Below are 15801 nucleotides of genomic sequence, written 5' to 3' on the forward strand. Positions count from 1 at the left end.
GGGGAAGAAAAGTGGCTGGAGATGCGTAAAACTAGGGTGGAGAAGCTTGGCTCGGGAGGCTGCCGATGCGAGGCTGCCTGTGAATTGGCACCAGCGGGGGAAGTTTGGAACAAGCACCGATATATTCTTTCGCTGCAACCTCCGCTGAGATTGGGGAGGCAAAAGGGAAAAAAGGGATTTCGGTCCCAGTCACTTTCCCCATTTCAGCCGGCTTCGCGAGCCAGGGTGGAGGAGGTCTCTCCATTCTCTTCCCGGTTAATTGTTTAATTGGGGAACAATGCGCCTTTCGCACCCGCCTGCCCCTCTCCGCGGGGCCGGTGCCGGGCGAGCGGAGGGACCCGTCCCGCCGCTCGGGTCTGCGGCTCCCCGGTACTTTCGGGGCCGCTCCGGGGCTGGGGTCTGCGGGGCCCCGAGGGTTCCCCGAGGGGGCGGCCGGGCCGGGGGGACGGAGGGGGGGGGTCTGGGGCGCGCCGCTCCGCGGAGGCAGGCGCTGGGGGCTCTCCTGCGCCCAGCAGCTGCGGGAGCTTTGCAAATTGCAAGGAGGCTCTTGCAGAGCTTGTGAACCCTCCTCTCCCGAGCCAGCGCCCCTCCTCTGCAGCGCTGACGGTACAACGATATAATAATGATGGGTGGCTGAGGCTCGCATTTGAACTTGCAGGCGAGCTCCCTGTGCCTACAACTCGGTTCAGGCTCCGCAGCTCCGAGTCAGGTGCTCGCCGGCGGGGAGGGAGGGGAGGCCGAGCTCTGGGAGAAGGGGAGACCCCGGAACCACCGTCTCCTTCCAGCACTAACGAGGGGATTTACTCTTTCATGCGGCCACTGGGATCTCTGGACTAGCCTAGCCACCACGTTGTGATTTTTTGCAATCTCTGCAATACGCTACCTTTTAAGGTAACTATAACTCTTTTAATGCGGGTTGGGTTTTTTTGTTGTGTTTTTTTTTTTTTTTCCCTTTACATATGATTGCCAGCAAACACCTAGTATAAGATTTAAAACGATTGTTTTACTGCTGGTACCTGTAAGGACAAAGAGTTGAACCGCAAACCTTAAGCGGGAGAGAATAGCGATGATTGGTGAATTTAAACAACCTGGGGTAAGTTCAACGACACGCGAGGGGAGAGCAGAAGGGATGCTCGGGGACCCACAAAAATCCCCTGGTGCAAAGAGGAGAACAAAGAACAGTAGGAAATAAAAGACTTTGGGGTGGGAGCCCTGACAGAAGTCTTTGATACTGGTTGTTTGAATGGCCGGGAAGGTAGAGCTGCACCTTGGTGGGCGATGGGGCTCAGGAGGGAGAAAGAAGGAAGCTGTTTCCTACGGGTGTTAAATACACAAAGCGCCCGTGTGGCAGGAGCGACAAGAATGGACCTTTCCTTCGGCCACCAGTTTTTGGGTTGGTGGTTTTTTTTGGTGGTGTGGTTTTTTTTGGTTGTTTGTTTTGTTTTTTTTTTTTTTTCTCCTGGGAAAAGAGTGTGCTTAGTCTCCTCCGCTTTTGTGTGTTCCCCCCATCTTTTTTTTTTTTTTTTTTTTTTTCCCCTTCCCTTCCCCTGATGTTCTTGGAAAGCTGCTCACAGGGCAGAGCGGGGCTGAGGTGCTCAGACAGCATCTCTCCAGAGGAGACGGAGAGCAGGCGTCCTCTGAGCCACATTTTCAGTGCTGAAAGGGGGGCGGTGGGTGAGGAGGAGAATCACAAGGTCAGTGGAGCAAAACGCCCCCTTTTACACCCACGGCCAGCTTCTCGGGGCACGGGCACTGCCTTCCCCCTCCGCTCCTCGGGATTTCGCCTTTGTTTTACAAAGAAAAAGTGAGAGCATCGTGGAAGGAATTAAGGGAGTTTCGACGGCGGGAAAAAGCGGGTGGGTGTGTGTGGGGGGCGGCATCGGCAGAGGGTCGGGATCCCCTCGGCAGGGGATGGGACCCCGGGGGCAGCCTCCATCCGGCCCCCAGGCACCGTCCCCACACAAAGGGGCGACGGGGAGCGGGCGAGGGCTGGGGCCAGCCCTCATTGTCCCCCATGTCACGTCCTCCCCGGCCACCCCCTCTGCCTCCGGGCACCGGCTTTCGGGATTAAGCCCCGATGGCTTTTCTTTTCTCCCCCCCGCTTCTTTTTCTTTCTTTCTTCTTTTTTTTTTTTTTTAAAGGAATGAGTGTTGAAACGTGTTGCAGAAGCCTATCCCAGGATAGAAGAGTGTAAATGTTGGGTGTGTTTCGTTTGGGTTTTTTGTGTGTGTGTGTATTTTCTTTTTTTTTTTCTTTTTTTTTCTCTTAAAAAGGCTGAGCGAAAGGGGAAGTTTCCTTCCCCAAAGAAATGAGTAAGATTTGGCGGAGCGAGAGGGGCGCAGCGCCCGGCGGGGAGCCCTGGCTGCGGCGACGATGCGCGCTGGCGGGGCGGACCCGGCCGCCCCCGGGAGGGGCGGCGGGGGGGGGGGGGGTGGAGAGGCTCTGCCGGGGCTCGGCTGTGGGGGTCGCCGACGGCCGCTGCTTAAAGGCGTCCTGGGTCCCCAGGCGGGCGGAGGGGGGAGAGGCAGGCGGGGGTTGGCGGGGAGCGGCGGGCCGGGGCCGGGGCCGGGGGGTCCCGCCGCAGGCGGGCGCGGCCCCGGCCGCTCTCGAGGAACGGGACGGGACGGGCGCGGCGGCGGCACCGCGGCGCCCCCTGGCGGCGAGCGGCGGGCTGGGCGCTTCTGTAGTGGCTCGTTTCCCGCCAGAGGGCTCCGGTTTCCCTCACCGTGAAGACGAGGGGGGTGAGGGGGGAAATCATCGTCGTCGTAATAAAATAATTTAAAAAAAAAAAATTGTCGCCGCGGCTTTTGGGGCTGTTCGTCGCGCTCCCCGGAGCCCACACCGCCGATGGCCGCCCGCCGGGTGGTGGTTGACAGCGGGGCGGGACCGGCGGGTTTCCCGCCCGCGGCCGGGCCCTCTCAGCACCCCGGGCTCAGGGCGTGAGGCGGGCCCGAGGGCGCTGGTCCCGGCTGAGCACCCGCCGCCTCCTGAGCGCCCAGTGCTGACGCTGAGACGGGACGAGCCGGTCAGACACGGTGAGGAAACGCTCGTCCCGCCGACGCGCTGATCCGTCCGCGTGCCGGGCCCCGCCACGGTGGTGCGGCGTGGTGCCGGTGGGCGCCGTGAGCCGCATCTTTAGGTCTCTTTCCCGTCGCTGCGCCTCTTGCTCCCTTCACCGTGCCGGTGGTGTGGGTGCTGGGGAGAGGTGGGGCAGAAGAGGTCCGCAGCTATCCCGGACAGCAGGCGAGAAGGCAGAGCCTGCCTTCGGGGGTGCGCCTGGCTCCGCAGGCACGTGCGCTCCGGCACCTCGCTCCACGCGCCGCCTCCGACCATTTTCCACTGTGTCTCCGTGAGGCGGCCCGAGAGCCCAGAGTCGCTTCTGGCATAAATTAGCGTGGGCCTGGGAGGGATGTCCTCAGGCAGCAGCTTCTCGGCAGCTGCCAGAGCGAGGAGCGCCAGAACACGCTGTGCTCTGGTCACCTTCCCCGCCTGCGCCTCTGCCTGCGCTTGGGGCTGCAGGCAGCAGCGCTCGCCCGTTGAGGCTCCAGCGCCGGAACAGTTCCCCCTGCGGCTGCTGGTGCTGGAGGTGGTGAGGGAGGGACGATGCCCTTAGACCTCCTGCCGGAATTCCTTAGGAGGACCTTTGCAAGTCATCATGTGGGCTAAGCAGAAAGCCACTGGTGAATCGGGTGCAGGCCGAGTCCGCCATGTGGCAGCAGAGTGGGCTAATTAGTCAAATGGCAGAGACGTGGTGAAACTGGCAGAGCTAATTAGGCAGCACTTACGGTGAGGTTGATACATGTCAGCAATTAACAGTCAGATGGCACAGAAGGTTCAAAGGACTGCAAAAGCAAAAGAACGTGCAGACTGTGTGTTTGAGAGAGGACAGCAGCGGTGAAGGTTTCAGGCAGAGCTCGAAGGTAGCAAGAGGTGTGCTATGGCTGGGATCGGTCATTTCTAGCTTGCTGGGCTTTCACTGGAAAGCTGTGTAATTTACTGTTTTACCCGTTAGTAGGAGCAGCAACCTCAAGTCACTTCTCTGGTGCCAGGTTCTGTTAGGGTTTGTCCCCCTCCCCCATTTTTTTTAAAATTTTTTTATGTGAACCTGCCTCACTGGAGGGAAGGAAAGTCCACAGGCAGAGACTGCTTTTTATGTGTTTAAGGAACACATCCAGCTTTCACAATACAGCTGCAGAGCATGTGCTGAATCAATCTCAGTGTGACTTGAGAAGCTGCAGCTTTTAAAGACAGTGTCATCTCTATGAAAGTAGCTAATTTCTCATTGTCCCAACTTCAGAGAAATTGGGAATGGTTTTTAGATGGTAGATTTTATTCTGTTCCACACCAGGACAATTCACTGTCTTTTTTAACCTGGAGTTTAAAACAGAGAGACGTGATGTTCTCCCATCTGGTTAAATTAAAATAGCATTGGTGTGAGATCAAGCTTACATTGTAAACTAAACAGGAGCTGGAATTTGGTCAGAACTTATTGCTCCTACGAGTTTTTGCTGTGGTAAGGAAAGGTAGCAGTGCCTGCAAAAACAGAAGCCCTGTTCTCTCCCCACACAGAGAACCTCAGCTGCTAGTTTTTAAAGATGTGAAGTCTGTCAAGGACTTGGCATCTTTTGGATAAAAGATGTTGTGCTCAGGGTTGCATCCAGTTTAAAAATGTAGTGCAAATTACTACTGTAGATCAGTCTGCCTGTAGTAGGTCCTAAAAAAATGGATCAGTCCAGTTGGAAACTAGCCAGCAGGCAACCCAAGTTTGGTCACGTTAAGTGAGATAATTTTTTAACAGAAGGTGGAAATTAAACACTTACTCAAGTCTTGTGGTCTTGACTTGGCAGGATTTTCTTACTGTGTCCATAGTATTATGGCTTTCTCTTTCTCTAGGTGTAGTGACACCAAGGGGGCGGGGTGGGAGGCTTGTGGAAAAAGGCATGGTTAGAAAGATTTTAGCTAATTACAGTGGACTTGGGGGCAGTAGGGCAGCCAGCCAGCAGAGGCCTTTGTAAATTGTAGAGTGCGGGAATAGGAAGTACAAACCAGTTTTAGAGCAGGGATTTTGCTCAGGAGGCTACAAGGGAGCACAGTTAGCTGCAGCCTCTGCCAGCAAAAGGGGAGGAGGCAGGAGCAGTCACATCTGATAGTGGTGGCCTGGAAATGGGGGCAGCACTGAATGGGAATTGGGGTGTTGGGTGTAAGCAGCAGCCTCTGCCTTGCCTGTGGCTCTTGAAAGAGGATTGCTGGTACTGGGTCTGCAGAGCTCTGCTTTCTCTTAAGCTAGGCTGCCCTGGGGGGCTGAGCGGGGTACTGCTGTTATTATCTGCACACTGTCATTTGGAGAGGGTGGCGGGGTAATTGCACATTTAATTCTGGCAGCTGTAGTGGAACAGCGCTCAGTAGCCCAGGAGTGTTTATGGGAGCCCACCAAGGACCAGAGTGTGAAAACCCTTGTGCATGGAGGGTTGCAATGGAGGGAATCATGCTCAGGAGCCCAAGGGCTGAAAATCAGACCCTCCCCCCAACTTTTTTCATTGCTTGAGTAAGCACCTTGGGGTAGAGGAGATTTAGAAAAAGAAAGGGTTAAGAGATGATTTTCCGAGAGTCAGGTGGGCATTTTTGGCAGGTGTCTCATATTAAGCTCCATGCTCAAACAGTACAGTTTTTCTGAGCTATTCTAGCTCTTGGTGCAGCAGGTGTAATTCCTGCAGTACTCAGTAAAAGGCCAACTAGCCATCACAACCATGAATGCTCTCTTCTTACCAATGGTTGAGTTCAGCAGTCATAGGGTATCTTGAAAATTATCCTTCCATGGTTGTCTTTCTGTTTTCATATTTCATTGTGGGTGTATGTGTTGTGTTTAGTGACTGGAAGCTGAAGATGTGAGTTTTTTTTCAATAAGATTGCTCAAATTCCATTTGCAGTGCAGTCACCAACACGACATTGGAGGATCAGCGCTCTGTGCTTGTACGCAAAGTGGAGAGGAATGGGAAGCTGAGGTCCTCCCTGTACTCTGGACTTGTAGCGTAGGGCAGAAGCTCACATTCAGAACTCTCCATTGCCTCTGAGCATAGCAGCAGCGTTGTCTTACCAAATGTGGAAACGATTATACCACTTCTTGTCAAGACAATATAGCAATGAGCTTCTGAAGGCAACGGGCCTCCCATTGGCACATGCCAAGTACGTAGGTACTCCTAGTCCAGGCCAGTGCAGTGGAGCAGGTGGTGCTTGCAACATGCAACCAGCCCTGTTTAGGTGCAGCATGCCTGTCTTCCAGGAAAAAGAAAATCCTTTATTCTCTTTCTCTGAGAATTTCTTTGATTCCCTTGTTTCTGGTCCCAAAAGCCAACGTTGCCTTCTGGGGGAGGAGGGAGATAAAGCATATGGGTAAACATGGAAAGCTAAACTTGTAAACAGTTTGTTCTAGATTTTTGTTTAGCTGTTGGTGCAGCCAGTGTGTGATGCATGGGAAACACATGTGGATGGAACATCTCAAAAGAAGGTCTGGAGCCACTATGCTTTCACAGGGGCCAGAGATTTCGCATTGTCTTGCAGGCGGGTACAACATTCACCACCTTTGAAGGTGGAGAATTCTGTTGGTCTTTTTGTGCTGTCTTTAGACTGCTTGTGTTACTGAAGGAACTAGTCATCAATAGTTTTGGTGCTTGAGGCTTCCAGTAGTTTCAGGAAACGCAGGTTGCTTGAAGTGCCTTCTAGTCTGTGCAAATCTGTAGGCTCAATGTGACCTTTCATTTTTTTTACATGTTGTGTAATGATGAGGATCGTTTAAGTATTTCTCTAAGCAAACACGTGACTGCCTGTATTTCAGAGCTGGTCCATTGCATTAAAAGGACTTTGATCTGGTCTGCAGCTCTTACCTTGTGCAACCTCCTTACTCATGACAGCCTTCTACAAGGAATTACTAGGACATACATCATATACCAGGACACAGTATAGATTTTTAAAGTTAGTTGATAAATAGCCACTTTTGTTTTCTCCATGTACAGCTTAGCTTGTGTAAGTGTAGGGAGAGATAAAACTTTGGCTGAATGGTGTTGGGGGTATGTGTTAAGAGTCTTCAGAAAAAGTTTTATGGCAGATAGGGCTCAAACTGAATGATGTCAAAGAAGTCCCGTTTCTTGTGTGGGACTCAGTCATAAAAAGTGCAAATTCCATGAAGTTAGTATTGCAAAATAAGTGATATCACATTATATGGTCAGCTCTATTGAATGAAGCAGAGATGGGGCGTCTTTGGCAGCATGCAGTCTGCTCTACAGAAAGCAGCTGTATTCTTTCCTCCACGCCCTGGGAATAGGTTGCAGCATATGTTTCACAGTGCAACTAGCCAGCCCTGGCCATCCACAGAGAGGGAACGAAAAGCTCTTGGGTTTTCAGCCCTTTTGGGTGGGAATTTTTAACACGATGCTGTTATGTTAGAGATTGCCTCATTGGAAAGGCTTGGTTTGAGATGTTTTGCGTCTTTTCTGAACTGTTCAGTCGTTACAGGATAGATGCCAATTCACACAGACTCATGTGAAGTTTGGGCTGCAGCTGTAAGCTGTGGAGAAAACTTTCCTGAGATTGAACACGTCACCAGTACTTTCTGAAGATGTTTCTCTCTGTGTCTTGCTATCATGTTCAGTATAGCTTGTGGAGGTTTTTGAATGTATTAGTTAATGTGTTAACCCTAAAGCATTATACGTAAGTACAAATAACTAAAACAGTAATGTAAAAAATGCTGAAATGGGTATGTGCAATACAAGTTCCATACTTATAACACAGATATCTATTAACTCTCTGTTTCCCTGTTCCTTAAAGCAGTTCAACTGTAATCTTGGACAGGAAAAAACTATCAGTTCAGGTTACTTGTCCAAGTAAAGAACCCAAGTAGCATATTTTGACAGCAGTATCAGGAAACTCAGAATTTTGTGATAAAAATTTTTCAGTGGCAGTGTTTGACAAACTGTTGCTGAAAGTTATTTCGTACATTGGCTAGCTAGTACATATGTGTAACTATATGGAAGAGGGACTATCTATAAACCCTTTATGGTAGTTGAAGTTTATGGGACTTGTAATGCCTTTGTTAGTGTACTTTTGAAATTTTCAGGTTATTTACAGGTTCAACATGTGTAATTAAGAACTGGAATGAAAATGAAGATACACTATTATGAACTTGCAATATATTGTTATGTGCATGAGATATATGTGGAGAACTTTTCAGCCGTTTGAAGGTGGAGCCTGTAAAGGAAGTGAGAAGCAAACCCAAAGGGAACTGACATGTCTGAGTATCACTTTGGACTCAGTAACCTGAAACTCATTATGAATCTGTATTTGATAGGGACACATTGTCATTATAACAAATTTTCACCATAAAATATTACATGGAGAAATCTTGAAAGCAAGAAGTCATCTGGCGACCTACTTGGAGATGGGAAGTATCATAGTGTGGCCATTGATTCACCATCAAAATTGATGAGAAGTTTGTCATGGGAACCCCTTCTGACATGAAACGGGTTTTTAGCTGTTGCTAAATGAGAGGGTAGTTTGTGTTATGGACATAAAACCACCCAGAAGCTGAATCTGAACTTGCAACACCACAATAGGAAAACTCATACTCATAATACTGCTACCACTGTATGGGAATAAATTTAAAATGGCAGAAGATAAATATATTAAGAATTATTCAGTGTCCTGCTGAACATCTTTTTTTAAGTAGATGACTCTTTCTTATCTCAATGACAAATATTGGTGTACTGAGTTACAGCACTTGATAAGGATATAACGCAGTACTAACCACTTTGTTGTTCTTTATTTGTAGGTCAAGATGTTGTTAAGTATAAAAAGTATCTTATGGATGTACTCTACGTTAGTTATAACATATATGCTACCTAAAGGTAAGTCTGATATACACAGAGCAATTTATTAAAATTCATTTTAGTAGGTAGGGTATTTCACAGGACTCAGGAAAAAACAACATTTCATTTTCTGGTCTTGCCTCTGCCACTTCTTTTGCTGCACTGTGTAACTAACTTTGTTTCTGCATTCTCCTCATTGTCTTACTGATTTATATAGAAAACTCTTGGTTGGTGGGCATGTTTTTGACAAGGTTTTTACATGCCTGTCTGATGTCTCCTGAGGTTTGTAAGTGCCATTACTACAATTCAAGTAATAATAAAGAAAATGCCATAGAATTATGTTGTATAAAGCAAAATAGATTGCCTTCTCCAAATATTCAAGAATGCATTTTAATCCTTTAACCTGTGCTTCTGAAATGTTGGACCTGTTGGCCAGGTATGTCTCACACCTTCATTTTCCATGATCCACCAAGGAGGTCCTTGCAGTAGATGAGGTGAGGGCTGACAGGGGCGGCTAATTTTAGTGAAGGGCAGACACCTTCCATGGGAGCTTCAGCCTGGTGCCACAGAAGGAACAGCGAGCAGTGCTGGCAGCGTGGGAGCAGGAGCAGGTTCCTGGGACAGACCTCGCCAGGCTGCAGAAGTGGTGAATAAAATGGGGGAGTTTTTTGGCTACAGGAATACTGGTTTGGCATACCTCCCAGTCAGATCCTAATGCATGTGCTCATGTATGTCATGCCACACAGCCTTTTTGGTCTGTAGGTCACAGCTCGCACCCTCTGTGTACAGGGTGAAAAGTGCCATGTGCAAGTGGGATACAGGAGAAACTACTAGCCCGTTTCTGCTTTGCTCTGTGATCTGTCAAGGAGCCGTGGAGGATATGCCTCTGGAGTGGGCAGTCTGGCTGCCAGCCTCCTGTTGTGGGGGGACTGCCATGAGCAAACCTGGTGGCAGGTCCCTTGGCTGCTGGACTCTGGAGCAAGGACATGTAAGGGCAGCTGCAGGTCTTCGGTTTGGGTGATTACATGCTAACACTAAAGTATGTATTCATGTGTGGTTGCCATGGTTATTTGAAAATTTGAATGAAGTCTTTAGTAAGGAAAAGGTCCCTACAGCTGCTGCAGGCTCACAAAATTGGGATAATAGCTTTCCCAAGCCTCAAAGCAAGATTTTTCTTGTTGGGTTTTTTTTTTTTTTCCTTCTTCTTTTCTTCTTCTTTTCTTTCCAGGAATTCCTCAAACTGATTTTAGCCTTTGAGAAAATCAAATGTACTCTTTTTTTTTTTTCCCCAGCTTGAGCACTGTTGCTAGCAAAGTCTTTAGGTAGTCCTGTCAGATAAAGGAAAAGACTGTTGTGTTTAGAGGATCCAACTAAAAAAAAGTGTTTTTTTGATTCAAGCAAGCTGAGAGCACCATCCTTTACTATTTCCTAGCATCACTTCCTTCTTAAAGCTGGTTTTGTTTTTCCGTTCTTCATTAAACACACAACAGGCCAGGATGATTAGACTTGTCCTCAGGGACAACAGACTCAAAGCTTCAGGCAGGGGGCAAGCCACTAAAACTGAGCTTCCATTTTGTTACTTGTGGAGGGCTGGGACTGTTTTGGTTATTCAATGTCATGCTTTTTTTCCTCCCCCCAGTTTTTTACTTAGTAAAATGTCTGTAAGTGGAGACTGATGTATGGATCTTGGATCCACAGCTGACGTTTAATAATTTGTTCACATGAAGCATTTGGAGAGGCAAAGTAAGTGATTATCAGAAGAGGTCTTGGACTTGCAATGTATGTCTGCATGATGAACTTGGAAGTTTTTAGTTGATAAGCTACTTATACTTAGAGGAGCCTCATAAGAAAGATAAAGAATTTTTACCCGAGCAGGACAAGGGGCAACAGTTTTAAACTGAACGAGAGTAGGTTTAGATTGGACATAAGGAAGACATTTTTTACAGTAAGGGTGGTGAGACACTGGAACAGGTCACACAACAGAAGAGAAGTTGTGGATGCCGCCTCCCTGGAAGTCTTCAAAGTCAGGTTGGATGAGGCATTCAGCAACCTGATATGGTGGAAGATGTCCCTGCCCATGGCAGCGTGGTTGGACTAGACAATCTTTGATTCAACCAAACCACTCCGTGATTCTAAGTTATAGCTTTCTTTAAGGCAGAAATGTCTGTTTTAAGATACAGGAAAAGGGAAGAGCTGCTAGCAATAATTGGTCAGCTTCAAAATGGAGTGAACGGTAGTACATTACTCACATGAGGAGAGGTCTGAAGTTAAGATTTTACCTGCAAATCAGCCTTAGGATGGAGAACATGTAAGGAGGTACAATAATTAAGGCAAAGGAATCTGACAAGAAATTTAAACCTAGTGTTTCTGTTATGACCCACTGAAAGCCTCTTCATGTTTACTTAGGGCATAGTTCCATGGTCAGTCTAATCACACAAACGTTTTAGCACTAGATGGGATAGTCCTGCCCCTTTTCAATCTCCTGGTGCTAGTTTTCGTGCTTTCCTTTGTGCTGATGCTAGTATTTATGTGGGTATATGTCCAGCTGAATCAGGTAAATGACTTGTTTGAAATAGCATATGGCATTTTTTGCAGGTTATTTTTCCAATGGATCAGACCTTTGATCTGACCCACTGCCTTGTGCAAATGCTAGTGCTGGCAGAATTCAGGGATTGGGTGTGCCTCACTGGAAGTGGGGAGAAGTGGGATGGACCCTTAGAGTAGCAGAATATGGGATGGCACCTTTAGATGTCCCCTGACTTACTCTACCTTTTATCACCTCTTAAATGGCTCATGTTGTCTCCAGAGTAGAATTTTCAGTACTTAAGCAAGTTCTGTATGAACATACCAGTAAGGGCTTCTCAGGAATATAGACCAGGGTCTGACTGGTCCTTATTTGCCTGAATCTTTTGGAAGGAATTTAGAAAGACCCTTATGTTCCTAAAATACTGTGAAAATGTGGGTTTTATTTTTTAAGTTGGGAGCCATACTTTTGCCATAGAGAGTCTTAAACTTGTTCAGAGTATAGTCATGGTGAAGAAGATAAAGATGAAAAACTTTTTTCATGAATTGATCCAAAAGAGTCTGCGGGATCAACTCATGTCTTTCTGTTTTGTAGAAATGTCAGTCAGTTTGTGTAATAACATTTTTGAGGATGAGTGTTACAAGTTTACAGACAGTCTTTACAAGTACGGCTGTTTCTTTTGTTTAAAAAAATACTCTAAAAATAAAATACACCTCTGCATTTTGAAGAGTTAAACATTTTATGTTTCAACTTTTTAAATCCTGAATTTAAATATAAACTTGAAGCTTTGAAGTCTTTCCTGAAACACAAATTCCTGTGCTTCCTTTCCCACAATGGATTGGATCACTCCATATGATTTAAGTAAATTTAATTAAATAGTGACTTCAATATGATGCATTGCAATATCTCCTTTAAAAAGATCTCAGGCAAAATTGTTCTGAAAGTTTAAAATTTTTCTTTTGAGAGTAATATGGAAAATTTGTCAAAATCGGCAGTTATTTTAAAAGTGTAAATCCTGGAATATGTGAGTCTTAATGTTAAGTCAGAACAAAAACGAAGCTTAATTTAGAGCACAGCAAGTTACAAGCATGCAAAATTTTATGTGTTCACCACTAACCATTATTCCCGTCTTTGTTTTCTCTTCCACTCTCATCTTTGTTGAATGGTCACATTCATGAATACCTAGCATGGCGTGCTTGTTAGATTTTATGTAACAACAAAAGTATTTTTCCTTTGAGGGCAAATTGAGAATGGTCTTGTATGGCTTCTTTAAGACTTTAAATTCTCAGAAGATGTGTGTCAGGAAGGCAGCAGGAAATATGGTGTAAGCTTCTGGGGTCACGGGAGTGCCCCTCTCCGAGACCTTTGCTGTTTGCTCTGGTACATGTGAAGGATTAATGACAGAAGTTCACGAGCAAGGTTTACGCCTACTGCTAGTGTGGCATTTACTCAGTTTGAGCTAGCTGGTGTTAGGATATTGTAGTATACAGGCTGGACATTGTGATTATGATCAATATTGGAGTTTATCTTACCCATTTTAAGTGACTATCTCTCATGCCACGTGTGGAATATGCTTTCATGAAAGCCCTGTAATCCAGAAGCCAGTAGAAATCCCCTAGATTGCAGTGTGTGATACAGAACAAATATATGTTCTTTCAAAGGTATACAAATAGTATACCAGTTTAAACATCAGTTTATCTGATCATATTTATGTTCTATATGTGCTATAAAATACATGTGTGCATGCCTATGATGTCTGTATATGTTGTGTTGAGTTCTGCAGCTGAGACTTACATTTGCCTGGCTTCCTGTGAGTTTGTTGTAAAATGTGAAAGTAGTTGGCTCTTCATCACTCTATGCTTGCTTCTCTTATTCTGCTTGCTCAGACCACAAATCACCTGGTAAAGAACTCAGTGAGGGCTTTTGTTGGGTCTCAGTCTGTTACCTCAGCTGTCAGTCTCATACAAGTTTGTGTAAGCAGTGCATTCATTTTAATTTATCATTATCGTCATTAAAAGTTGTATGGTTAAAGAAAATACTACTTTTAGGCTCAGTGTTAGTAGTCAGATTAACAGAACACATAATTTCATTCATCCTTTCTATAGCTGCTGGTGGGCAGGGTAGTATACCATGTGTCTAGGCAGGTTGGTGATTAAAAAACAAGATTCAATTTTTTTGTCTCATAAATTTGGCTTAAAATAAATAGAATCTTTTATTCTTTAAGCATGTGTTTTTTGTCTGCATACTCAGTAGCAACATTCTGTTAAGTTAAGCTTAATTATATAGCAAAATTGGTCTCTAAGCAGCGTCACTTCATGTAAGGCATTCTTTTCTTCAGACTTCTTGTCTGTTACAGACCTAGTGGCCTGGTCATTATGGTTAATGTAATACAAAAGAGCAGAATTCTGTCTTTTTTTCTTTTTTTTTTTTCTCCTCTTTAGTTTTCTATTCTAAGAGTTTTGTATCATTTACAACATAAAAAATGTACACATTCTAGGGAAAGAGACTTAGTTCACAAGCAAGAAGTTCTCTGTAGTTTGTCTCCCACTTCAACAGAAAGGTATCAAGCTATGTGTCATTGGTAGGATGAGCTGACTTTGCAGCTGAAATGGTGGACTGGGAGGACCTAGGGCAGTTTTACTGGCAAAAAAACTGTGAAAAGGCAAGCTGGAATTTTTATTTATTTTTTTTTTAAAGAAAGTATGCCACAGGCCATCATCCCCATGATACAAATGCATAGCCATAGCTTTAGGTTTGGAGAAAATAAGACATTAGTAAGTTGTGGCAAAGTCCTACCCAGTAAGTTAGACCTGACAGGACTGTCTTCTGTCAGGACATCACATGGGAGAAGTTTTCATTCTGCATTCTGTTCCTGCTACTTATTCTGATGCTGGAGATATTAAATATTTGAATAGGGGAAGACAACAAAAAATACCCAACTGCTAATGCACACTATCTACTGAGTCTGCCTGTAACCTGACAGCATTGTGCTGCTCTTAGCCCAACTTTGTAGTCCTGTCATCTTGTACAAGTCTCCCATTGACTTTGCTGGGAGTTCTGCCAAGGTATGTGTTTGTGGCCAGGTGATTTGGACTTAGTTGTGTATTTTATTTCTTTATTGTCTATGTATTTGCCCTAATAAATTAATTATGCATGAGTGATACATATTAGTTAGCAACAGAAAAAAATGCTTATATTAATCACCAACCAGCTTAGCCATTTCAAAACAATCCTCTTGTTGAAGAGTACATGATGTTACAAGTATTCTAGGTCCTACCTGACAAGGTGGAGATATGGTATAAAACAATGTTGGCAAATACCTGCTTTTCTCAGCATGTGATCCAATTTACAAAGTTATAAAATGTTTTGTTACTATTTTTGCCTGCCACATCCTTTCTAAGGAATAGTCTTATCACATACCATTGATAGTGGCTAAAGAGGAGATATAACATGGAGTATAAGCATAAGGAAAATGCTAAAGGAACAAAATAGCTATATGGATTAATAGAAGATATTGATGCTTTCTGCTCTGGCCAGTAAATTCTGCTTGACTAACTTGGACTGCTGCAGGAAATCAAGCTTTTTGGAACTGTGCAGGAATGTCACTTAATTTTGTGTTTCAGTGTCTTCTCCCCTCTTCTTCTCCCCCTCCTCTCGTCAAAACACAGAGTGCTTTTATATAGTGGTTTATAATGCTTTCTACAGTTAGATGGGCATGTTTGTAGCTACATGGTCTCCTATTCTGGGATGTAGCCCAGTTTAGAATAGATCTAGTTTGCATATGATGATGATATGTGTTTTTTTGCCAAAGGTTTCAGTCTGCTGATGTAAAGACACAAATTTTAAAGAGAGGAAATTTCCTCAGGGTTCATTGCTGATATTCCAGATCACTCATAACCAGAAACAATGTTCTCGAAAGTTTATTAAAATTCTGTCAGTCAGGATAATTATAACTAGGTCATTTTTCATTTAAGAAGTTCCTGTAATGTATATAGATGACAAGAGATCATAATAAATACTAAATATTTTGAGACTGATTTTAATCTCCCACCTGTGCAATTTGGCAGTAATTCTATCACAACTGATAGGACTGAGTATTCATTCTGTTTCTTTATCTCTAACCCACTGTAACTCAGTGAACTGTTTCAAGAAATTAAAGGGGATATAAAAGGTAGTCGTGTTTCTATAGTGTACATCTTCAGGATAAAATCAGTCCTTTCTAGTTTTTAGCAATCAATTGACTCTAGGTGAGTTGACTTTTTATGTCTTTATGGAAATTAAAAAAAAAAAAAAACCTCAATGGAATTTTTTTTCCTAAAGAAATGTGTAGGCAGTCAAAACTTTTGAACTAGTCTTTAGTCTTCAATAACTTCTACAGGCTGTCTTCAAGCCTTGTGAATTCTCCAGTCTTCAGCTATA

General features: G+C 45.1%; 1 protein-coding gene across 3 annotated transcripts in view; it reads left to right on the forward strand.

Moving 5' to 3' along the window:
- The first annotated feature begins 633 nt into the window (after positions 1-633).
- VCAN (versican) overlaps positions 634-15801 on the forward strand; it is a 112482-nt gene continuing 97314 nt past the window's right edge. The window contains exons 1-2 of one of the 3 annotated variants that reach the window (XM_069776885.1): positions 634-891; positions 8822-8897. In XM_069776885.1, coding sequence (XP_069632986.1) covers positions 8828-8897 — 70 coding nt within the window. In that variant the 5' untranslated portion in view covers positions 634-891; positions 8822-8827. Of the gene's footprint in view, positions 892-1737; positions 1857-8821; positions 8898-15801 lie in introns of those variants that run through there. The other 2 variants (XM_069776887.1, XM_069776886.1) reach the window with 2 other exon arrangements.

Source organism: Haliaeetus albicilla, chromosome Z, assembly GCF_947461875.1.
Source record: "Haliaeetus albicilla chromosome Z, bHalAlb1.1, whole genome shotgun sequence".
Lineage (NCBI taxonomy): Eukaryota > Metazoa > Chordata > Aves > Accipitriformes > Accipitridae > Haliaeetus > Haliaeetus albicilla.